Below are 23,694 nucleotides of genomic sequence, written 5' to 3'. Positions count from 1 at the left end.
ATCTTACGGCCTACCAGTGTCTTGCTGGGGGATCCCTAATGAGCTGCTCAGCCCATGCAACCCTGCCCGGTACAGAGAATGGAACTGCTCACAGCTACAGCCGCAGAGCAGAGGGTCCCCTATGTTTGCTCCTTCTTGCTCCAAGGGTAACACCAGACTCTTTAGTGCTTTGCTGCCAAAAGCAAGAAATCAGAATTCCAGGGGCATAGGATTACAGCAGATCTGCAAGCAGCGGTTCACAAGCTGTTGCCTGAAGAACAACATGTTTTGGAGCACAGAAGAATCACAATTGTTCAGCCTTTGGCTGACTGATGAAAGCCCAACCTCCAACAAGTTCAGCAGAGGTTTCCCTGCTGACTTGAGCGGGTCTGGCATATTGCTTTCCCTCCACACGGATCCCTGGATGCAGGCATCAGTTCCAGATCTTTTTCATCAACAGTGCTGAGTTAAGTTTGCAGCTAAGTTTCCGTGATTATTGCTAATGCAGAGAGAAGCTGAATTTTCTGTCTTTCTGTGGATCTGGAAGAATTCAGCAGCGTGGCTCTCGCACAATAGTGTGCCTGTCCTCTTCTAAGAACAGGAAGCACTTATCAGCGGTTTCAGTGGGCACTTATATAATGCCCTGTGCCATGCAGCAGGGAAACTAAACTGCAAAGGGAGAAAACGCCTGCTGTTTTGATGCCTGGATCTCTAATGTGAATAACAGAGGCCTCAYCCACCAGGAAGCAATGCATGCTTTTCCCAAAACCCCTTCATTTATAAGATATTTCTACAGTCTCTAAGGCTTAGTAATGCCACAAATCCAAATGCAGTTTTTCTCTTTAATAATGTGCTTTTAGTTAACTAGAAAGCCAGAAAAATTGCAAGCAACAACTCAGTATTGATTCTCACAAAAGTAAGTTTCTGAGCAAACAATTCTTTGTCCTAAAGTCGTTCCGAGCCCACACATGCCAGCCCTGGCTGTTTTCCTCAATTTGTCATTTTTATTCCCAGTAGTTTAATCACAACCTCACAACGAATCTCCCTGGATCTTTCCACCCATCTCAGTGACACTCTCTTCACTTTCAAGTGTACATATCTCTGTCTGGTACACTTTCAGGATCTCTTCCACGCACAAAATCTTGCACTACCAGCAAAAACTCAGTCCTTCTCAATTTTCAGCCTAGCCTAGAGGATTTGACTCCTCACAGACTGATGGAAAGGTGACTTTTAAAAGGAAGAAGGTAAAACGGAAAATGTTTATCAGGGCCACGAGTCTAGTTGGGCTTCCAATAATAAAGCCAAAGAAATTTGCTTCTCTCTATTATGAGCTCTTTTCTTTCTCTCCTTTTCCCAGCAGAGATTCCTGGTCCTCCCCACCGCCTCTGTTATCACCCACCTTCTCTGTTGGTCTCCAGGCCTTTCTTTCGATTGCTCAAAGCTCATTTGTGTACAGGACCACACCATGCCAAGACAAAACCTAACTTCATCTCCCACCAACCGTACAGCTTTTTAGTACAGGTGCATGGGCAAAAGTCTTCCCACAGTAAGAGAGAAGTCTGTTCACATCTGTTACATACTTGTAATCCTGAGCCGGGATTACCTCTCAATCCCACTGACAGAAGTGGCAGATTATGGAAAAAGTATAAAAATCAAGGCTTAGAGGAAGCAACCTTTTTTTTCCTGAAAAATACATGTAAAAATAATTTCAGTATAATTTCAAAAGATTAAGTAAGGGGAAATTGCTATATTGACTTTATTGACTGAGAAGCTGAGAAGCAGATTAAGTTCCAGAGACCAGGAATCTCAAACTGGGAGAAAATCTATGCAAATTTTTCAAAACCTTTGATGTCTCCCCACTTCAGTAGGCTTCACTGCCTACAGGAACATGCGTATGTCTCCCATAAGAATTATAGGTCTAGGGCCTATTTATTACTCTTTCAGACCCACATCCCTATATTTATGAACTGATTTATTACTGACAAAAATAAGTGACACAGTCAGGCTTACCTAACGTCCATGCAAAGTAATACTTTGGCTTTGCTGCCTGTGTAACAACATACAGGTAACCAAGTCTTGACAAGAAGGATGTTTTCTCAAGAAATTCATTATTAATAATATATGCCACAGGGAAGTTCTTGGTAAGTGTCAAGAACAAAATGAGAGATGCAAGTGTGATACACAGCTTGTACATCACCGCTCCCTAAAAAGCACAAAGGACAATGAAACATTCATTAGAAGTATTTGCTTAAGGGGGGAAAAAAAAGCAGTGCTCACCACATATGAAAAGAATGTGATTCAAAAGCCAATGCAATTAGCGGCAACAAAGGCCACAATAATTAATTTAGAAAAGGTGACAAAAGAAGGCCAAAGAACAAGGTTAAGTTTAATGTGGCTTACTGAACTACCTGTCCACGGGTATAAAGGAGAATTAGAAGTCGAAGCTGGCCATGAACTTCATCAGAGATTCCTACAGCAGTTGGTGGAAGTTCTTAAATGGGGGCGGGAGAGGAAACACTCCCCAACAGAAAGGAGAAAGCTTTCCTGTATGCACTGTCACCTCCTGGAACAAAAGACTGGATTTCTCCTGAAAGCCAAAAGCACTCATTTTCAGGACAATAATAGGTCTTACCATCCAGCTGTCATCCAAAAGTCTTGCTAAAAATCCCTTTTCAGAAAAGTATACATCTTACAGGTATCTGCTGTCATCCTACTTTCTGTTATTGCTCCCTAGCTTTTTGTATACTGAAATTATTGACAGAATTATGCCAATACTTAGAAGCTGGATTTCAAATATGCACCAGGAGAAAGCATTCCTTGATACAGTCATAATACAAGAAGATAAATCTGGCACTGAGGTACTATGTAAGAATTGACTTATATGTTCTCAAAAGAATAACAACTTTTGGAAGTGCAAGTATATTATTTAAACAACAATGCATTTTTTTGATCCAAGTTCTCGTTTTGAATCTACTTCATATTCAGTAAAAGTCTACTGTGTAATTAATTTTAAATTGATTACAATGAGAATTGTAATATTCTCTGCAGACTTGCATGTAACATAATATGGGCCTGGTTCTGGCCTCACTCATAAATCAGAAGACTGACCACTAAAGTTTTTGTGGAAATACAACCACGTGAGACAGGAATCAGATCTGTATAGGCACATACTCCACTTTAGAGAAGGCATTCTGCACTTGCTTAGGAAGCTACACATTCAGTGTCACCTTAAGTTAAGGCAGAGAAATCTGGTTTTCACGTTATCCTGCCATATAAGAAGGTCATTTATAAGGTGGTCTTCAGATAACATTGAAAAAAAAAAAAAAAATTAGTGTTACATGTATCTTTTTCTGCCTTGTAAGTAAGAAATGACCTCTGAGTCATCTTAAAGTGTGAGAGTCTCTTGAAAAGCATCTGGACAAGCTACAGTTTCTGATCAGCCATGATTCCTGTACTCCTGGTATCTCCTGCATTACAGGCAGCATTCAGCTTTTCTTCCTGATAAGATGCCCTGTTTTCCTCTTTTGTCTGGAGTTGTACTGCAATTCATAATTCATAATTATCGGAACCTGCAGAACATTCCCATTCCCCAACAGAAGACACTCATTAACAAATGACCTGTTTTGCAAGCTAAACACACTGTGGGAATTCAAGAGGAAAACACTAGTCCCTTCACCCTTGACTTCATGATAAAAATGGCAGCCACTTTACAGAAAAAAAATACAGTAACATTTAATGGGAAGATAATCCAAAAATGGCTTTTCTTCTTATAACTATGAGAATCATGTACAAAGCTGTACTCTCCTGCCCTTTGGAATAAATCTTTGTCAATTTAAAACTTACAGTTGGAGAAGGATCAGGAAGTCTGTCATAGCCCTTCTGCTTCCAGTTCACTTCTAAGAGTTTCATGTGCACATGCCTCCCTTCAATGAAGGCTATATAATCCTTGTAATTGCTGCAAGGCCCAGCTATGATGCTCATAAAATTGAGGAGATAGCTTAAGTACTCCAGTAAAGAAGGTCTGGTCCTGTGAAAAACATCCACACAGAACAGAATTAAAAAACAAGGAAAAATACAGCAAAGGCTTTCATGGGTGCTTTTGGTCATACTGTCTATTTCAGTCCTCACCTCTCTCCTCCCTCCTGCCAGCTGAAAGCTCAATCATCTTTTTTGGAGAAGATGATGCACAGCCCCTCTTATATCCCAGTAATGACTGGCAAGTGGCAGTCAGGACAAAGGTAATGCAGAAGTACTTAAATGACAGGTAAACAAAATGCTACTGATTTGAAAAGTTGCAATCTTATTATTAGAAACATTTTAGTTAAAAATACTCATAAATTTAAGTATCTACTCTCAGACAAACTGATTTGCAACATTTGAACAGGCCAGCAGAAACAGCGGTCAGGAGCTGGTAACTGGTTTTGGACACTTGTCCAATATGGCATGGACCAGTAACGGCTGGCAGACCACAAGCTGAGTAACACTAGTCTGACCAAGCTGTGCAATGCAATATTTTGCATTTTTATGCAAACTATAAGGCAGGAAGTATTTAACACAATGACTGTCAGGCCTGAGAGAAGCTCTCACCCACCTCTTCTCAAAGCAGCTGCCTGTACAGCTCCGCCTTTTGAAAAATGGGAAGTGTGATAAATGGGAACAGAATGAAAAGTCATTCTGTCCTACTGTGCAAATAAAGGAAGTAATTGCCTGTATTGCATCATGAACAGGAAAAGGTAGTAAGAGGAAAAGAAACATATAAATCAAAAGACAGCTGAAGATGAAAGTCAAAGAAAGCAATCTTGTTCATTATTTCTATTTTGCTAGTGCATATTCCACAGGTTCCTCTGGGGGTTTTACTGTTAGATGTTAAATGAAGAAGATCCACTGTCAATACTACAGGTTAGTAGGACTAAAAAAAAGACACATAGGCTTTTCACCACTAGTATAGTTTCTAAAGTGTTGGGCTTGCTTTATTTATGCGACAGAAGATGCTACCATTTGAATTCTGCATTCAAATGCACAGTGCTTTCCATGAACTTGCTGATAGTCACCAAAGTCAATGAGGACTACCCAGTTGGGAAAAAAAAATAGGGTACTGTGTTTAAAGATTCTTCTGCCCAAGATACAGATGGATATGCATAAACTAAAACCCACTTAAAATTAATTCAGACTAAACCACAGATTTTTAGCAGAAAATCTAAGCAACAGTTAAACATTTGCTGTTGCCTACTTTTATTTTGAAGCAGAATTAGTTTGAATAAACAGTTGGCTTAGCCAGGGATTTTGTGCATTCACTCTGCTGGTTATTGTAGATGTTAGTTTCTGAATGACATGTTCTCTTGTGAAACCATTTGATAGAAAGATGCAGTAGGTGGCAAGCAAATTAGGGGAAGGATCATCTTTTTGTTCTTCAAACTCAGGTCCGTGATTTGGGCTTCTGAGCTCTACAGTATGATTAAAAATAAAGTCATTAGTTTCAACTCAGATTCTGCATATGGGTGGGTGGGGAGACATGAGCAATGCATGAAGGAATGTACAGAGGATGAGTGAGAAACAAAAACAGACCAAGAACAGGAGGGAAGACAAAAGGCTGTATTACCAAAGGGGATTTAAAACCCTTTAGTTATGATTTGTCTGCCACTGACATTTGAGCTATTGGTATGTACTTTTATATTATGAGCTCATCTACTGTACAAAGAAAAAAGTCTGTTTAGTGAGAATTGGACCAGAACTAACTGTATGGTCACATGGGCCCAGTGCAGTTCAACATTATGCTGTGAGCCTTAAAAATAGACACACAGCTAAGGGCTGGAGCAAAAGTTATATAAGTCTTCCTACAGGATTTTTGCGTTTCAAGATACAACTCCCTTCTCACTTTTATAATCTCATAGGCAGATTTTCTGATAGTTCAATCTTTTGTCTTGTAAACTAAGGAAACAACTTCCCTAGGCCTAAACAAACACTTCATGGTGAAAAGCAGTTACAGCTGTAACACTAATTCTTCCCAAAAAAGAATTTACCCGCATCTTGCACTTCCACTAAAACAGGAAGAGGGGGGGGAAAAAAAAAAAAAAAAAAAAAAGACAGACACTTGAATACATAACCAATATGCAATCCCCCTCTGAAAAATGAGAAGATAGTCACATAACTTGAAAGACTAGGAGGGAGATAGGAAAAAATAAAGCTTCAGGGTCCAAGAATTACGGCAGAGAAAAACAGCATTTGAAGTGTAAGAGTCCAACCAGAATGGGTTTGTACTATGCAGTAGTGTGGTGACAGAGGAGGAATGTTCTACTGTGCAAAAATAGGGTCAACGTGGATAGAAAGAAGAAGACAGCTGAGAAGTCCATATAGTGCAGCCCTCGTCTGAGTATTAAGGAGTTGATTCAGCAAAGACCACTTTTGTTGCAGGTGGAGTATCCATTTAACTCATTGAGATGCAGCCAAGTGCTTCAGCGCTTTATTGGCCAGTGCAGGGTGATAAAAGCACAAGCCCTGTGCTTTTTTTTTTCTTTTTTTTTTAATAATTGCTCAAGAAAATAGAAAAAGCAGGTAGCTCTTTTTTTGCCATCATGGACTGGAAAAAAGTAGGGAACATTTTCATGGCTGTGCTACTAAGTTGGCATTGACATCACAAGGGAGAGAGAAAAAAAAAAAAGAAAAACCTAAACTTCTTTAGATGAGATTAAACACAAATCAAGTGGGGAATTAAATTCTTACTTTACAGCAAGCCGATTTTGCTCAGCAGTGAGTTCCTCAGCTTGTCGCCCTATTCCTAGAAAGAAATAAAAGTCACATTAGACCTTTCCTAAAGCCAAACACAGAAAGCCATGGCCAAGGCTTATGTTTCTATCCCACAGATAATAAGTAAAGTTCCTAAAACCACGGGCTTCAGGGTTTCTTTGCGAGAGGCAGTGGTAATACAGTTCCAACTTCCTAACTTTCAGGTCAAGTCTATTCATATTCTACCTTACTTCTTTACCCCGTTCCCTACCTCACTGCCCCTTTCTCACCCTGCTGTGCTTTCAGGAGCAGTCATAGCATTCCCGCACACACAATGCACTTCGCAATGCCACCAACTGGTAGCAACACCCCAGCAGCCCCTACTAACAACTCTGTGCTGGAAAAGCCTCCGTTCCCAGAAGTTGCTGGCTCATTTTAGCACAAGCCTCCCGCTGACTCTGTGCTGAGAAATGGAGCATTTCACAGCAGGATGACCGGGCAAGGGAAGAGAAACAGGCTCTCAAGAAACAGAAGCTCCACTAGCGCGAACTAGCAGCCTAGCTGTCTGCTCCTGGAGCAAGCCTAAACACACACATCAGTAATAACTGGGAACTGTACAAGGTCCAGACCGGAAGGGCAACTTCCTGTTGAGTTCATGAGACCTTTGGGGCCAGAGGTAGGGCACAGACTCGCTGCCTCAAGAAATCTATGGAAAAAATCTTGTAGGAAGGCAAGCGTGTAAACACCAAATACCTTAAAGCCTTCACTTTAAAACTTTACCTGTGAGCACTATGAGGAATCCCACTGACTTCAGCAGAACAGCTCACTGCCARATGAGTCACAACACGATGCTGAACATGCATATACACATCTTCACAAGAACAGGGCCTTGGCATCAATTAACACTGCTGTTCTCAATGTATTGGCCATAATTACTGATACGCATGCACACACACACACGTAAGTCCCGTTTCCTAAAAAGACTGCTGATAAGCTGCTCATTTCCATTCTCTGTCCTCTATTTCTGTATGTAAATACTGGAAGGGTGCAAGTTCCAGGGAAACAATTAAGCATTTAGTTACTTAAAGGACTGGGTATTTTGTTTGCCTGTTTCCATTTATGGACAGCTGCATTAAATTTTTTACAAATCGAGATTTCTCACTAGTCCTTGAACCGCAAGTTGCCTCCATTTGATCAACTGTTTCATATATGGACGTTCACAACGTAATGAGCCTTTCCCACCATCATTAATCTGTAGGATATCGACTTTGTTTGAAATGCTCCTGCCTCTGCTGTTATCTGTTCTTCTCTGTCTGTTCATTTACCTCCAATATCCTAAGTGTACATCCAGGCTGCACGCCACAATGGCATGCAGCGACACCTGAGCTGGTTAGCTTAAATAACAGAGGCAGAGAAGCCCCAGCAACACACAGGTCAGTGACAAGGTCAGGTAGCCCCCGCAGAGCTTCAAGCTGCACCTGCTATCACCAGCTCAAAGTATTGGAGACACTCGTGTAGACCTGGCCTGTGAAAAACCCCAGCCCCAACAATCTGTAGTGTGGCCACCACCTAAATCCTAGATCATAACAACTCTAGAGCAGACTATGTATTTACTCACCCAAGGCTTAACCTAATGGGCCTCAGACCATTGGAAGTCCACAGTGGAACAGCAATAGAGACAAGCAGTAACAGTGCTGATGACAATTGATACTTCTAGTCTTCACACCATATTAGAGACAGGCATTTTACTGGAAAATAATAATGCTCCTTGCCACAGCACAGTGCAAGGCTGAAGGTAAGATTATTTTGCCTGTAACTGAGCCTTTTCCTGCACAGGGAAAAAGCTATTGAATTCCATCTCTCACAATTCACAAAGGGTTGTATCACTGAATATTTCAGTGATAGTATAGTCTGGCTACACTGACATTAATTCCTGGACCTATGTATCAAATAAGAGGGTTGATTTTAATCTAAGAATCCAGAATAGCTTCAGAGAGCTCAATGGAGATGCACAGTAATGTCTAAATAGCTAATACAGATACTAGCTAAAATCAGAACTGGGAAACAGAAGGAAAGGAAACAGAGCCCCCAATGGGGAAACAGTTGCCTTCATTATTGCAAGGACAGCTGATTCTAGAGAACTGATCAAAACCTGAAATAACTTGTTTTCCTCCACAGAACGTTTTTTTTCTTCACATAGAGTGACTCACTGAACTACATTCATCCACTCCATAATTCAACCAAAGAATGCATTGGAATAAAGATGCTGTCTTCAGGACACGGGAAGAGATTTCTTTTCTTACCATCATGGAGCTGGCATGCAAGTGTTGTGATCTTCTGCGTAATTATCATCAATGGACTATAACAAAGACAGAAACAACAATTATATGTCTTTTAATATAAATTACAACCTAACTTTTTTATGAATGTCTTTAAAAAGCATAACAGTATTAGCAGCCAATGGAAAACACCCAAATAAAACTGAAGGAGGAACGTGGGCAGAAAACAATTGCCTGGGTTCAGAACAAACCCTCAGTAACTTGCACTGCAACTTTGAATTAGTAAGTGCACACAAGGCCTTATTTTACATCTCCCCATCCTGCAGCAGTACAAATTACAATCCAGAAGAAATCACACCACTCTAAGAAATCCCAGCTTCTGCAATCCACTGGGCTCCCTTTTATGCAAAGGCCAAACTCAAGCCTCATATGATGCAATGCAGGAAGGCAACACTGCTGTATCTGGCTTCCTTTATGGTTACTCTCCTATTCACCTCCTCACTGTCCTAAACCAATGTCAATTCTGCACATACACATCCTTATTTCCATACACGAATGGTCCTATTTGAATAGCTGTCAGCACAGCACATGGTCTCCCACCTGCCTCCTGGCCACATGACCAACTGAGATCTGCAGGCTCCAGAAAACATTAGCCAGCTCCCAGTCTGCAACAGCCTTGGGGCCAACTGAACAAGCAATGCAGGAATAGCCATTACACACAATAGCACTACTCATATTTGCAGTATCTGGCTTTTCAGCACTTCTTAGCACTACAGGCAAATCTGAACTGCCACATCAGAGGAAGAGCAGAAAAAGAGGCAAAACTCAGCTCTGTGGCAACAGTGGCTGGTGCCCAGGAGGGTGCAGGAGGCATCTGGGGCAGAGGTGTATAAGTAGAAATCAGGGGGAGAAATGGCAGGGAAAACTGGCCAGTCCCTCATAGGCAGAGGCTCTAGCGCTAATTGCTGACCACATACAATTTCTAAGGGCTGTGGAGCCCTAAACACAAAACCTGGCATTGGACACCTCTCCCCTGAAAGGATCCGTGCCAGGAAACGTGAGTGAAGAGCACCCACTAATGCTGCCTCTCCCCATCTCTCTGCCACTGCAGACACCAGCACACGGTACCCAGATCTCCGTCTAGTGACTAAGATCTTCATAATTGTAATAGCCAGGAGGTTGTAAAGGGTGATGAGGATAAATAATTATTCAAAGCATTATTTATGGTTCCACAGAAAAGATTTATCTTCATTGGGAATTAATACAATGGCATGTTTTTTGATTTGGTTTTAAATGATCAATATAAGCAGTACAGAGTTTTCAGCTTGGACATAAATGATACTTTCAACACTGAAATTAAAAACAGGATTTGTGTACATGCTATTTCCAGAGTTTGACTGGTATAGGGAACTTTTTAAAAGAGACGTAGATGATTATTCCAAACAGTACAGCTGTTCATTTTACAAGTTGTAATGTATTTTCTGGGATCCAGCAAAAGAGAAAAGATGCTGAAGTTTGGGTTTTTTTTTTTTAGTTTGAGCACTATATCTTTCCATCAGTTTTTCAAGGTAAGAAAAAAGAAAGGTATATTCAATGATATTTCTGTCTAAAATAACAGTCTAATATTAGTGTTCTGCAGGGATTTTCAAGAGATTCTGAATCATCATTCCTCAAACTGATCTACTGGCTACAATCAAATGTAAACCAAATGGCTAAGATTAACTGTTTGCATTCCAATTATCCCACTGTGAAAAATCAGACTGATTTTAAAGATAATTAATATGCTGAGCAGAGTAAACACAAGAGTACTAGATAAAGACATTCCTTCATTGAAAGAGATCTCTATTTTTTTGTATTAAATGTGGGTGACATGTTTCAAGACTCCACATGTAACTCTGTGTGGACAAATTTGCATTTTCTACCCAAAAACAGAGAATGTGCAGTAGCAACTGATTTCTTAATAGGAAACTATTTGTATGGTTTTAGCAAATTTCTCTTGAAATGTCAGTATACACACCTGTATCTAAAATCCAGAATAGGCTTAGATATACACAGATCTGGAACACAGCTGTGTCACCAAGGCTTTGCGTAGCAGCTCTCATTGGGGCATCTAGAGCTCTGATGCCAGCTAAAGAATGGGCAAATCCAATAATGATTTTTCATTGTCCAGGGAGCTCCAGGACTGTGAAACAGTCAYACCGTATTTTTCCCAACTCATCTTTCAAATTTTTTCAATTGAAAATTTCCTTACAAGCTACTTTCCCCATTATCTTCAACATCCTATTTCTCCAAGTGGGTTTTCCCATTCAGACAAAATTTAGCTTTCCTTTCAAAAATACGTAAATCCCAAAGCTTTAAGCATATAAAAAAAGCAGTTTTTTTTTTTTAATCCTTAAGAGAGACAGAGGCTTTCAATGAAAGAGCAGTTCTACTGCAACAAACAGATTTTTTATTTTGTCAGTGCTTGACTCTTTAGCTTTACGGGTGAACACTAACACTAACTGGTTCAATTTGTCACATATGTTTCTTTCTAATGGCAAACACTTCATGTTAATACAGAAATGGGTAACTTTAAACCTCAGGCTCAGAGCCAAAACTGTATGCCTTTAAGTGCCTAAATTTAGACACTTGTCTTAGAAAATTGGGCCCCCCACTGTAAGCCAGAGAGAACCGAAATGCAAACAATTCTGACATGCTGATTAATCAAGGGAAGCACAAGTACAGCCTGCATTAAAGCCACACAACATATAAACACGGAGGAGAGAGGTTCTTTTTAGCTATATTAGGAATTCATAGAGTCATTCATGGTACACTGTAACCCAGCTGAACAAATAAGTTTAATCAGAAAAGAGGTACAGTCTGCCTCTCTCAAACCCGAACGTCAAAGCAGACAGGCGATGGTAGAAGTGACGCTGCTGATGCTGGGGGTGGAAGGGTGACCCACAACTTATCTGAAATACCTCCAGGTCTCTCTTCTGCTGGCACCGGAGAGGAAAAAAAGTGAACAGGACAAGTCTTCAAGACTCAGACTCAGTATAGCCTACTTGGGAAGGTGGAAACCTACTGTACATGAGCAACTGACAACACCATCTAAACCTTTCACAGGACTGAGATCAGGTATCATTAAACCTTTCGGAAAAGGGTAAGCAAGGTTTCAGGTGAACAGGGAGCATCTTCCTCCTCCCATGCCCATCTGCTGTTCCCCAGCTGGTACCTCGCTGGTGGACGGGGGCTTGGTTGGCAGCAAAGGGCACTGCACAGCACGGCAGGAGTCACCCTGGGGCCCCCTCTCCTTCCTGCATGCCCCTGCTGCGTGGGACCCCACCTTCTGCCCCCTCCACGTCTCCCTCCAGACCCACAGGTCTCTGCTGACCACACACACACGCAGAGCAAGTCGATGATGGTTTTCATTCATTTAAAATAAAAATCCCTTCCTCCATATTTGCAGAGCAATGCATGAGAACATAAGTCTGGAATCAATATTAAAAGTTAGATAAACAAAACCAGTTTAATTTGGGGTGGGGGTGGGGTGAAAGAAATTTCATCATTTCCTGAATAAGCATGTAAATTGTGATTAAAGCTTGGTGATACTGAAGTACTAAATTGTTGTTTCTGTTCAGCCTTTCAGATAACCTCTAATTTTAAATAGCAATAAAACATTGATTAAGTTAATGCATAAAATGCAGCATCTTATCACACACGGTCAAGTGTTTCTGTCTGACGCATACTAATATTTTAAACCTTTGACTCTACTGGAAAAGTCATAAGAGCTACAAACAAGAAGGGGAGTTTAAACTCTGTACATCTCCCCAAAATCTTCTTTTTACCCCAACATTTTAGAAGAGATACACAGGTTCTTGGGGTGGCATGAAGTATTAGGTTGAAATTGAAGAGGCGGGAAGAGGCGGGAAGAGAGAAAAGGAGGACATTCTACCTACTAAACTTGCACTTAGAGATGAAGCACAAAGATCTACCCCTAGGAACAGGGCACTGGGAATATTACATGTATTTTTAGAAGCCTGGACCCTAGAGCAGGTGAACTCCAGTCACACCCGAACACCTTGCAAATGCTTTGCAGCTACATGCGAAGTTGTCTGACTCCACAGCCTCCCCTCTTCGTCTGTCACACTAGACACCACAGCTACAAACTGGGACCAAAATGTGGAATTAGATCGACCTGTGCTGTGACTTTGCCTCTTTCTGTGTTTTATATATTGGCAAAGAATTTAATCTCAGGTTGTTGCTGCACTGTACCTCCTACACACAGAATATAGGGGCCAAGTTTTAACGAAGAATCAAGAAATTGTCCCAGGGAGTCAATAATGAAATAATACATTTCAACAAATAAAAAAAAATAGTGTCTTTACCTAAATGCCTTGAATGATGCCTTGAAAAACAACAGGACAAGACAAAGATGGGAAAGTTTACAGAGGATGCTGAATACCAGTACAGGTTTTTGCCTCCCTAATTAAACCTTCCAAAGGAAAACATATCAGTTAAAATCATTTTTAACATGGCTTGTCCCAAGAAAATAAATTTTCCCAGAAGCATGGGCCTGGGGAATTAAGCATGTCAGCATCAGTTTGTAGCTCACCATGGGGATCTTCCCCATATCTCAGACAGGATCCTGTGGTAAGCCTAACTTTAACAATTACAAGAGAAAAGCCATTTTCCAAGCAGAGTCCGTCTGACCTGAGGTAATTCTGCGGAGGAGTCTGGCATGCACAAGCTAGAAATAGTGAAATCAGGTCAGTGGAAACTATGAGAGTAGGTGGAGTCAAAAGGCTAATTGCAGACAAGAGCCCAAACCAGCAAACATTTATTTCAGGTTTATCTCCACAGCTTTGAAATCCATATGGAAACCTCACCCAGGGAGCCCCCGCTACGGCAGTGATGGCAGTGCTGAGGGGGTCACTGGGCCAGGACACCATGATGCTTCGCTGGCAACAGGCTGTTAATTCCCGTTTCAACCGAAAACCGCAGATGTGCTGAAGCACGCAGGGGGGAAAATATTTCATCAAACATGCTCACGCCTCCCAAGCAATTTCCAATTTGCTTCATGTTTTGGGGGTTTTTTTTGGTGAAAGCTGATGAACAGTGCTTCTTAGACCTTCAGGAGAGAAATACTTTACTCCAAAGAACACTGATTCCTGGAGAAGCGCCCCAGGACTTACTAGATATGGAGCTTTCTAGTACTGACTCGCTAGGTGAAATTTGGCTAATTGGCAATTCCCATCTTGTGGCTCTTCCAGAACATCTGTGTAACCAATGGTAAGTGATCTCAGCGCAGTTTCAAGTGGATAAATGCTTAGCAGTGGGCATGGAAAAGGGCCCGTTTTTCCCCTTCTGGGGCAGAGTTTTATGAGCAGCGTCCTGCCCTGGGCTACGGCTGCTCACTCCGCACCCGCTCCCGCCTGCTCTGCTGTCCTGCCCCTGGAGACCTGCTGTGAACCAAAGTCATCTGGTGCTCCTGGAACAAGCACTAGGAACACTGTATGGTACTTCATGAGCTTGAAAGATAACGTCATACATATAAAAGACAACGGAGTAGAAGCAACCCACTAAACTCACTGGAAAAGTTAGTATTTCTGTGTTGTGTTTTAGCACAGCATTTTAGCAAGCAACAGAGTACATCTGTATCTGTTTCCATCAGCAAATGCATTTTCATTGTAAAAACTGGCTGTATTAACTTTGTTCCTGTCTTTTGTGGTTGACACTAAGCCACTGGGAGGGGAAAAAAAACAGTAACAAAGCATTAACCATCAGACAAGAATTCACTGCCTGAAGTGACATTTTTTACTAAAGTATCTGCTTATATGGCTTTTCTGTAGAGCTCTTTCAATGACCAGCATTTTCAAAGTGGTTTGCTAAGAATGCTGTTGTTCTTTTGCATTTGGAGTATAGCTGGTGTGAGAAGATATCTGCTAGGTCTGGAGAGAAATTTCCACAAAAAAAATAATGTAAGAGGTACAGGTTTGACATCTGCAGGGAGAAAAAATGCTTTAGTCACCCTGACAATTCAGGCTCCAGTCTCTCTTCCAAGACTAACACAAGATTGCAAGCAGTGCCAGTGTTTATGGTGATTTTCACAAACTGAATTTCTTTCTGTAAGGAATGGCACCAAGAAACTCACTGTATACACATGGTTATCACTCCCTCGCCTTCCCTGAATGCACTGCAAGTACTATGAAATTTTGCTCAGACACTGGGTGAAATTCAAAGAAGAAACCAAAAAGCTCTGTGGTCTCAATCAAGCAAAAGATTAAAGCAGACACACTTAACTTCATATGGATGAGGAGTTCCTCTGAATTCTGTCCAGATGATCACATGCACAAGGCATTTGCTTATGTAGTTTGCTAGATTGAAAATATATCTATTACTAATTTCCAAAAACCCAAATCAAGATCTTTTGATTTTATTTTAAACTAATCCCTGTCTAAAGCTATATCACTATACTCAGTCTGTGCCTGTGATGCAAAGGAAAAAAAAAGTATGTTAGTGTTACCATTTTTATAAAGTTTTAAAGAAACCAGGCAACTTACCAGCATAATCCTCTTAGCATAAAGAAGAAGAAATGAGAGAGAGAGAGAGAGAGAGAAAGAGAGAAAGAGTTAGGATTTAGTTTTCCCAGGTACAATGTATAAATGCCATGGCAAAGCAAGCAAAATAAAATATGCATGTTTCTTTCAAAGACTGATTTGAATTAAGGGGAAAGCATAGCATTAAGTTGTTTTACAATTAGTAGTCAAAAATGAACCGAGTTTTCTATGGGAAATCTGTTGAAGAAAATTCCCAAGTTATTTCACCACATTTTTGTGATAGAGTATAAATAAAAGTACTTCAAAAAATCAATATTAAAAAAAATCAAAATTCAAGTGCAACAAACTGGAATTTCTTTCAATCAAAAATCTGTCTTATAGTCTAAAAAAGTGGACATTTCACCTAGCTCCAATGTAACATGTGAAAAAAGTAATTGCTGCAACCAGCTTGAGTATAGTCCTGTTTGTGCAAGTCAGTGAACAAAACTATCCTTTGCATAACCTAGAAGAATTAACTAGTCACCATTACAGTACAAGTTTCCTTACTCCCTGACCTTGAAGTGATGAGTCRCAGTTTGATCTTCCATTTCCCAGTTTACTTAATACACGACTCAAAAGTTACCTGTTCTCCTTCAATCTCTATGTGCATTTTTACAAGCCGTATTCTCAAAAAGGGGGAAAAAAGCAATCAAAAACAAATAGCACCACTGACTTATTATGGAACCAAAGAAATACAGTTGCAAACACAAGTCAAAAGGATTATGCATGCAAACTATTAAGTGCGCAAAGCAGGTCATGAGAGCAAATGAGATATCCTAGCTTTCAGCACAGAAATTGAGAAACATTCATTTAACATCTGGCTCATCACTTTAGGGAACTGACATTGGAAAGCTGGTGACACCAGAACTGCTTACACACCTACTTGATGTGGATTAGCACCTCCTCCCTGCAATCAGGTATCACCAGAAACACACAGGATAACTGAGACCTCAAATCCTCCACACAGGATAACTGAGAACGATTGCAGGCTTTTTGCTCACTTTTAATGATTCCCTTAAATTCAGTAGTTTGCACTATTAGAGTATCCTCAGTAGCATTCACCCAGCAGGCTGGGAGGCTGGAGGGAGATGGGCATCGCTCTGTGGATCCTGGCATGGTTGTCTCTGAAGTTCTGAGATTTTTTAGGACATCCTTCTAGCCAGGAGCCTGTTTCAATGCTACCAGACTGCCACATGCAGTATCTGTGGAGCCATCAGTCATGAGACAATGCAGAAGACACAGTTCAGTTTCTGCTAATATAGGGTGACACAGTGGTGAGGGATTATATTTTATCTCTTTGGGTCATAACACCTATATCGGTGTGTGCATAAGGCCTCAGTGGGAATCTATTATTTACAGCTGAGAAAAACAGCTTGTAAGACAGATTTATGAGGCTGACCTGAGCTTGAGCACTTTGGACTTCAAGCTTTTATTAATACAGTGTTTTTATCTATTCTTAGTTTTTAAAATAAACCATGAAGATGTGGTTCACATCTGTTCTACATTTTCCGCCCATTTACTATTTGACAGTTTTTTGTTTGACTGAAGTTTAGGAATTGGTTTTTATCTTCAAGTTGCAGGACAAAAACATGTAAGAGAATAAGTTTAAGTTCTTTTGGTCCCATTATTATCCTAGAGCTCATCATTAGATAAAATTAGCTCCCTTTTCATCAAGAAAGCAGAAAATGCTTCTTAGCCTGTAAAACAGTCACCATTCCTCTTCTTCCACCCCCAGTCTCGCTGTATCCTTATTAAATGTCTTCTGAGAGAGACAGCTAATAAGCCTCACAGTGCATTTCTGAACACTCTATTCAGAAAAGCGTGCTCTCACACATTTCTGCCTCACAGCACACACAGCTATAGCATTCCAATCCCATTTATAGACTTCTTGGTATGTCATGCTCATTCAGGACACGCTTTTGTGTATTAAAAGAATAGCAGAAAAAATTATAGAACTAAATTTTCTCTAAATGTATAATTTCCCATTTTTGCCCCCTCCCCTAAAAAAAAAAAAAAAGATTCAGAAGAACAGATATCATTTTTTCTAGGAATGCATTTAAATGCTTAACCCCCCCACCTCACACACACAGAGACATATGCACACAGCAAAAAAACTCCAGTTTCCTATTCTATGCCTGTAAGAAGACTGAGGCTTGGAAGAGGCATCTATCTACAACTTACTGTTCCAGTTCACAGAGGTTTTTCATGGTATGTTAACAATTACTCTGCATTCAGACATTCAATTAAACAGGTGGAATATGCTGATTTTAAACCATGCAGAAATGTGCTTTCTTCTCAGAAAGATGTATAACATTAGCTAGCATCTATCACTGAGACATGAGACTCCCTTTCTTTTACAAAATATCAATACTTTTTGCAAGGCATCTTCTACTGCTTCAGTGAAATCAAATACAGAGAGACTACAGTTTATATGAAGAACATTGTTCCACCAGAAATGCATGGTAATACAAAGTCGTGCTACTTAAATGACACTCACAACCTGCCCCAGTGACAGAAACACGGGCGCAGAGCATGAAAGCTGATCCCCTTCTCCCTAAGCTGGTTGTGCATGTCCCAGCTCCCCCATCCACTCACCCCCTCAAGTCCTCCTCTCCCACCGGCCCGAGTCCTGGGTGGGGGGGGGGGAACACCTTCCCTGGTGGGCTGCAGAGATCACTGGGGTCACCCTGGGACCCCTTCCCATGCAGGGGTAAGTCAGAACGGGGGAAAGGACAACTCTGGGTCGATGGCTGCGTTTAGGAAGATGAGTAGCTAACCAACCTCTACCTTCCTGACTAGATAGTGCCCAGCAAGAAGACAGCAGAAACAATGACTCACTGTGGAATCACAGTATTTGTTCCTTTAACAACAACAGAAAAAGGTGCCAAAAAAAGTTTAAAGGCAAGCAAAATTGCAGAAGCCCCCCCAGATAACATCAGAATTATTTTTAAAATGTACTGAATTTATCTAATAACAAATGATACAGGACCCAGCTTGCAGACTCACTCACCCAGAAAAATCTGTAGTAAGAATACCATAATGAAATATGTATATTCGGCTTATGTGGCACAACGTGAGGTATCCCATAGCTACGACAAAGGAGTACCTAAAAACATAATAGACAGAACAAATAGTTACCAACACATGTACCAACAAGAACTGAAATCACTCAAATTGGGTTTGTGGGGTTTATTTTTGCAAATTAGGTTAACAAGTCTGAATCTATGTTACAAGCTCTAGCAAAAATTTTCAAAGGSGGACTTATAATTTTGTGTACCCTGCTGCAACATAACAGAAAAGACTACTCATATTGGGGGGCAAGGGGAAGAAACGAGATCACTTCAACTTGAGCATTTCAATTTTATGGAGGGTTCCTCACTCCAACATATTATTTCAAAATTTTTGTCCAACTCAAGTATTTGAAATCAGATGATATTTAATGTGTGCGGCTGAAATCATCCATTACCCTTTCTATCTGTAAATGCCTTTTATTTAGATGTACAACCCCTCCTCAGGTCTACCAGAAACTCAAATATTTCAAGCTGATGCAAAATCAGAAGAGAGAAAGTATCTTAAAGGCAGATAATGACACTTAGCCTACTCTTTTCAGCCCTAAATGCTGAAGTGTGCCACCTTCCAGCAGAAACAGTCTTTAACTGGAACTTGACAAATTCACTCTCGGTTTTTACAGGATGACCACAAAAATATGATAGGCGGGATGGTAGCATGACACTTTCCATCATAAGGGTTGAATGGTCTGAGGACTGGACACGTTGCAGTGTCTAAGTTATAGGAAAGGTTGCATCTGCCCCACCTACTCTCCCCATGTGACAGAGCAGGAAAGAGGATACTGGGGAGGTAAGAAGCAGATGGAAACCTGGAGAGAAGATGACGAGTAACAAACCAAGCAAGCTAGACAGTGGATGGAGAGCTGGGACACTAGAATGAAAGGCTTACGTCACCCAGATCTCAGATGGACTGGGACCAAGTCCACCAGAGCTCCCGACAGCAGGAGGAGTTAGCCCCACAGATGAGAACATATGAAGACCTACAGAGGAACCAAACTGTGCAGCCCACACACCAAGGAGCCCTAGGAAAGCCGAGCCAGTGGAAGCCAGGCAGGTTGGTAATGCACATTGCAAAATTGGACCGATCAGGAAAAGGGTCATCAGGTGACTGAAAATGGGCCAGGTCTTTGTCAGATCATGGCTAGCTATAAGAGAAATGGGCTTTGCTTTCCTGGGGACCAATAAACTGCAATGCAAGTGACAATGAGGGATGTTAAGTCAGGGATCACAATATAACCTGTAGGTCACATGGCTCACGGCTGGATGAGAGGCAGACTGAGGGGACAAGACAGCTTCTTCAGGAGGTTCAGAGCAGAATATATCTATTTTATCTCAGTCTGGCATCCAGCCCAGCCTCACCAAGGTCCTTGGGCTCCCTCTCATCAAAGACTGACAGGCATCCCTCCAATGGCAAGCCACTACAGCCCGGTGCATGTAACTGACAGTGSATGAAGCACCTAAAATGAGCCTTGATGCTTATGTCTAAAGCACCTACACTGGAAGAAGGTGGGCAAGGAGAGACATACTGAAACGCTCCTGCAGCTGAGAGCATTACTGAAGATGCTGGATTAATTCATCAACTTACAGGCCTTGAAGACCGACAGCCTCACTGCAGAGTGCCCCAGCAGAAAATAGCCAGGTAAAGGAGCATGTAGGTTAAACTATGTAGTTTACTTATTTCTTTTGCTCACCTTCACTTGCATTTTGGGGAAAAAAGTCAAGTCTCCAAACCCTGCTGTTAAGCTTCCTGTATTCTTATAGGCCCTCTATATGAACAGCTTATGCTCAAGCAGCTTGAATACACGCTTATTTTGCCAAAAGCTATGGCTAGTGGAATACAGTAGAAAAGACCTAGCCCAATCTTCCCAGTCCTCCTGAGGTTTTTCAGCATGTTCAATTGCTGTTTCACATTGATTCAAATCAAAATATGACTATCCCACAGTAGTAGCTGACAGCATTATATAAAGTGGCTTAATTTGTGTTGCAATATACAGCTATTTCTCCCGTTGTGACTAATTGGCTAAACAGTAAGAGTGAGGGAGTTTCCTGTTGAAACTGTGCCTGTTTCCCCACCACGACCTCGACTTCTCTATAAAGACTTAAGTAAGTATTGGAGACTTGGCTCCTGCAGTTCAGTTCTCTGATCCAGAATAGTTACTCCTGTATTTCCCCAAAGGATGGGTATGGACAATGACTGGGAGAGAAATAACACACACTTTTAGCTACTTTTCTTCTGGTCTCTGGCTGGCATTTCTTTCATAAACATTGTCCAACTATGGTGTGGGTTTTTTTTGAATTATTAATTACCTCTGGATTTCTGGGCTTTGCCTTTGAACTCTGTGAGGGGGTGAAAAAAAACCCAACTCCTTGATTAACACTTATCTTGCTGGTGCAAAACGCTAGTGACTGCTACAGAGAGGCCTGTCACTTACAGTTCATGTTGCTAAACAATCCTGGACACATTATAAAGTGACGGGATTCCCATTTAGGTATTAGAGAGGGGCCGCCTCAGGAAGTGATAGAAGAAGGGGAGATGATTATCGGAGCATTAGGCCCTGAAGACAAGCAAAGAAAGGGGTTCGGTTCCCGGGTTCAGTTCCTGGGTTCAGGCTGCGGTGAATGTGGGCATTCCTCGGACAGACAGAGGCAACTACAGAAACAGCCACACGGAGCGTAGAGACAGAAAGCACCTGTAACACACCCAAACCAACCCAAAGTATTAACCACATGCTCTAAGGGAGGCCAACACGAAAGTGAAGAAGTGGGAATAACTGCCAGCTAGTCCCTCTAGACTGCTATAAAGGAGCAGTTGCACAAAAAAAAAAAAAAAAAAAAAAAAAAAAAAAAAAAAAAAGTCCTAACTCTGCAGAAGGACCGGAATAAAACAATTCTGCCTGCACAATTTAAAAGGCTCTTGCTTGCTGAATTATAACAGTGTTGTACCCATCTGAGAAGGTCAAATTATGGAGTAGCGAAGTTCTTCCACATCCACTTCCTATTACCCAGTGAAAGAAGCAGGCATAATTTCCATGTAGTTTTCATTTGCATATCAAAGTGCCTTCTGCCTTTTGTCCAGTGAGGCACTCACTTGACAAAACACTTCAGATATCTTATGTGTCTTCCTCCAAGACATTTGTATAGAAAAAGAAGATCCAATGGTCTAGAACTTTTCCTGGTGATGTTGCAGTCCTCTGCTTCAAAGCAACGACATGTCCAGTACTTGTCACTTTTTCAAGCTCAAAGCCCACTGACAAATGCAAGACTTATTTCATAGATCACAAACTTAAGCTACCAGTGACCTTAACTGAAATGCCTAACTTGAGAGTAACTGGAAAATACCTAGAGGCCATACAGCAAGAGGGAAAACACATTAAAAAGGATTATCAAAAGCCATCCTCAAGGACAGAATACCAAGGGCAATATGACTTCATGAAGTTAAAGAAATCAGAGGCATGAGCGTAAATTGTTAAGCCTGCAAAAGCGTGCTTTGGGGCACAGCAATTTCATAGGGAAATGTAATATATCAATGCAAAAAAACCCACAAAGTGAGATTATAGCCAATTCTGTAACTGAATGAACAAAACTCCTGCAAGTAACTGGGCAAGAAAGGCAGGAGAGAAGAGAAGAAGGTACTAAAAAAACCCTCATGCCTCTGGATGAAAGGAGGGAAGTTGCCCAGAGGAGCAGCCCTGTACTTGCAGCCACAAAAGCTCACCTGTGGATGTTTGGAATACTCGCCATGTTCATAATGCCATAGTTCATCATCACCAGGATGAAAAGATGTATGGAATACCTTGAAGACAATAAAGTAAATATTTAAGAAACTTCTAAGTAACTGGGGGGTGGAGGCTGGCAGTACAGATTGAGGGAATATTTTTTCCACATGAATGACAGAAATGCTATGTCTTATGAGGATATCAGTAAACATGGATTATCACAATGACATTTTTACAGCATGAACATTCAACATAGATTAACACTTATTGACAAGATGCTGTCAATGTGTTTGATTCAGAGAAAGAGCAGTCTTGCTCAAAGTGCACATCCAAATTGGATGCTGCTTCTCCAACGCCAATATCTTCACAGCAGACTGGTGGCTTTAACTGCCAGAAACAAGCACATCATAGATTAAATACCTCACTTACAAATGTTTTCATGACTCATTTCACTTTATTTGAGGGTTTAGGATGGTTACATTGGTAGGAATTTTTGGCTTTTTTTTTCCAGGATTGCAATACAAAAAGCACCTCAAGACTAAAAAGAAGTAATCCAGAAAACCTGATATGAACTTTAAAAACGTTTCCACCCAAGCCTTGTCTACTTGGTGATTAAATACTCACCATCCAAAGCAGAAGACAGCAAAGTATATTCCAAAGAGGGTGGCAAATGCATGGCGAACAGCAGAACTGACATGACTGGGACCCAAGTAAACACGAAACCAAAAAGCAGCCAAAAGGGCAAACAGTTGACAGGCTACAAAATTGATCTGTAAAAGAAAAAACAAAACAAAAAATTGTTGTGATTCTTTGGCGGGGGTAGGGGGGAAGGAGTATCTTCCTTCTCAGAACAATAAAGAGTGGAGCCAACAAAGGGGGGGAAAAAAGTAAAGGCAATTATCTTTTGTCTTCTTTCTTGCAAGTCTCACTTGTGAGTGATGCTAACTTTGTCGGCTAACAGAAGGGATTAAACAAGCATGTGGCCACCTGAGACCTGGGACAGGAGCAAAAGCTGGCCCCAGCCCCCAGAGGGGCAGGGGGGCTCTGCCCTGCAGAGAAGGCAGCATAAGGCAGGTGCACATGGAGGACAAGCAGCCTCTGGCTAGAAGTTACTTCTATCGGACACAAGGACAAGCAGAAGCTTCGGTGTCCTCAGAGCAAAACCCACACCAAATTGCCTTTTTCCAGTTACATTCTCTCTGAAAGCCTCAGCAGAAATCCCTGAATTCGGAGGAACAGCATAGCTCAGGAGCTGCCTCTAGCAGAGCGGTGCAGCACTGGGATCCCATAGCCACGAGCCCAGCCCAGGCCCTGGGCAGATGAAGTTAGACTCATTTTATTCAGCTGCAGT

At 41.3% G+C, this 23,694-nt stretch overlaps 1 protein-coding gene across 3 annotated transcripts in view; it reads right to left on the bottom strand.

The window, feature by feature from the left end:
* The window catches only part of MBOAT1 (membrane bound O-acyltransferase domain containing 1), a 57,635-nt gene that overhangs the window by 10,787 nt on the left and 23,154 nt on the right, over positions 1-23,694 (bottom strand). For all 3 annotated transcript variants that reach the window (XM_026059543.1, XM_026059544.1, XM_026059545.1), the window contains 7 exons: positions 22,968-23,113; positions 22,343-22,420; positions 18,570-18,665; positions 9,006-9,061; positions 6,700-6,754; positions 3,823-4,006; positions 1,990-2,182 (listed from right to left, as the gene is read on the bottom strand). In XM_026059543.1, the coding sequence (XP_025915328.1) occupies positions 1,990-2,182; positions 3,823-4,006; positions 6,700-6,754; positions 9,006-9,061; positions 18,570-18,665; positions 22,343-22,420; positions 22,968-23,113 (808 nt within the window). The remainder of the gene's footprint in view (positions 1-1,989; positions 2,183-3,822; positions 4,007-6,699; positions 6,755-9,005; positions 9,062-18,569; positions 18,666-22,342; positions 22,421-22,967; positions 23,114-23,694) is intronic.

Source organism: Apteryx rowi, unplaced genomic scaffold, assembly GCF_003343035.1.
Source record: "Apteryx rowi isolate R43461 unplaced genomic scaffold, aptRow1 scaffold_159, whole genome shotgun sequence".
Classification (NCBI taxonomy): Eukaryota; Metazoa; Chordata; class Aves; order Apterygiformes; family Apterygidae; genus Apteryx; species Apteryx rowi.
The sequence above is the reverse complement of the archived record's forward strand: the minus strand, read 5'-3'. Positions and strand labels throughout refer to the sequence as shown.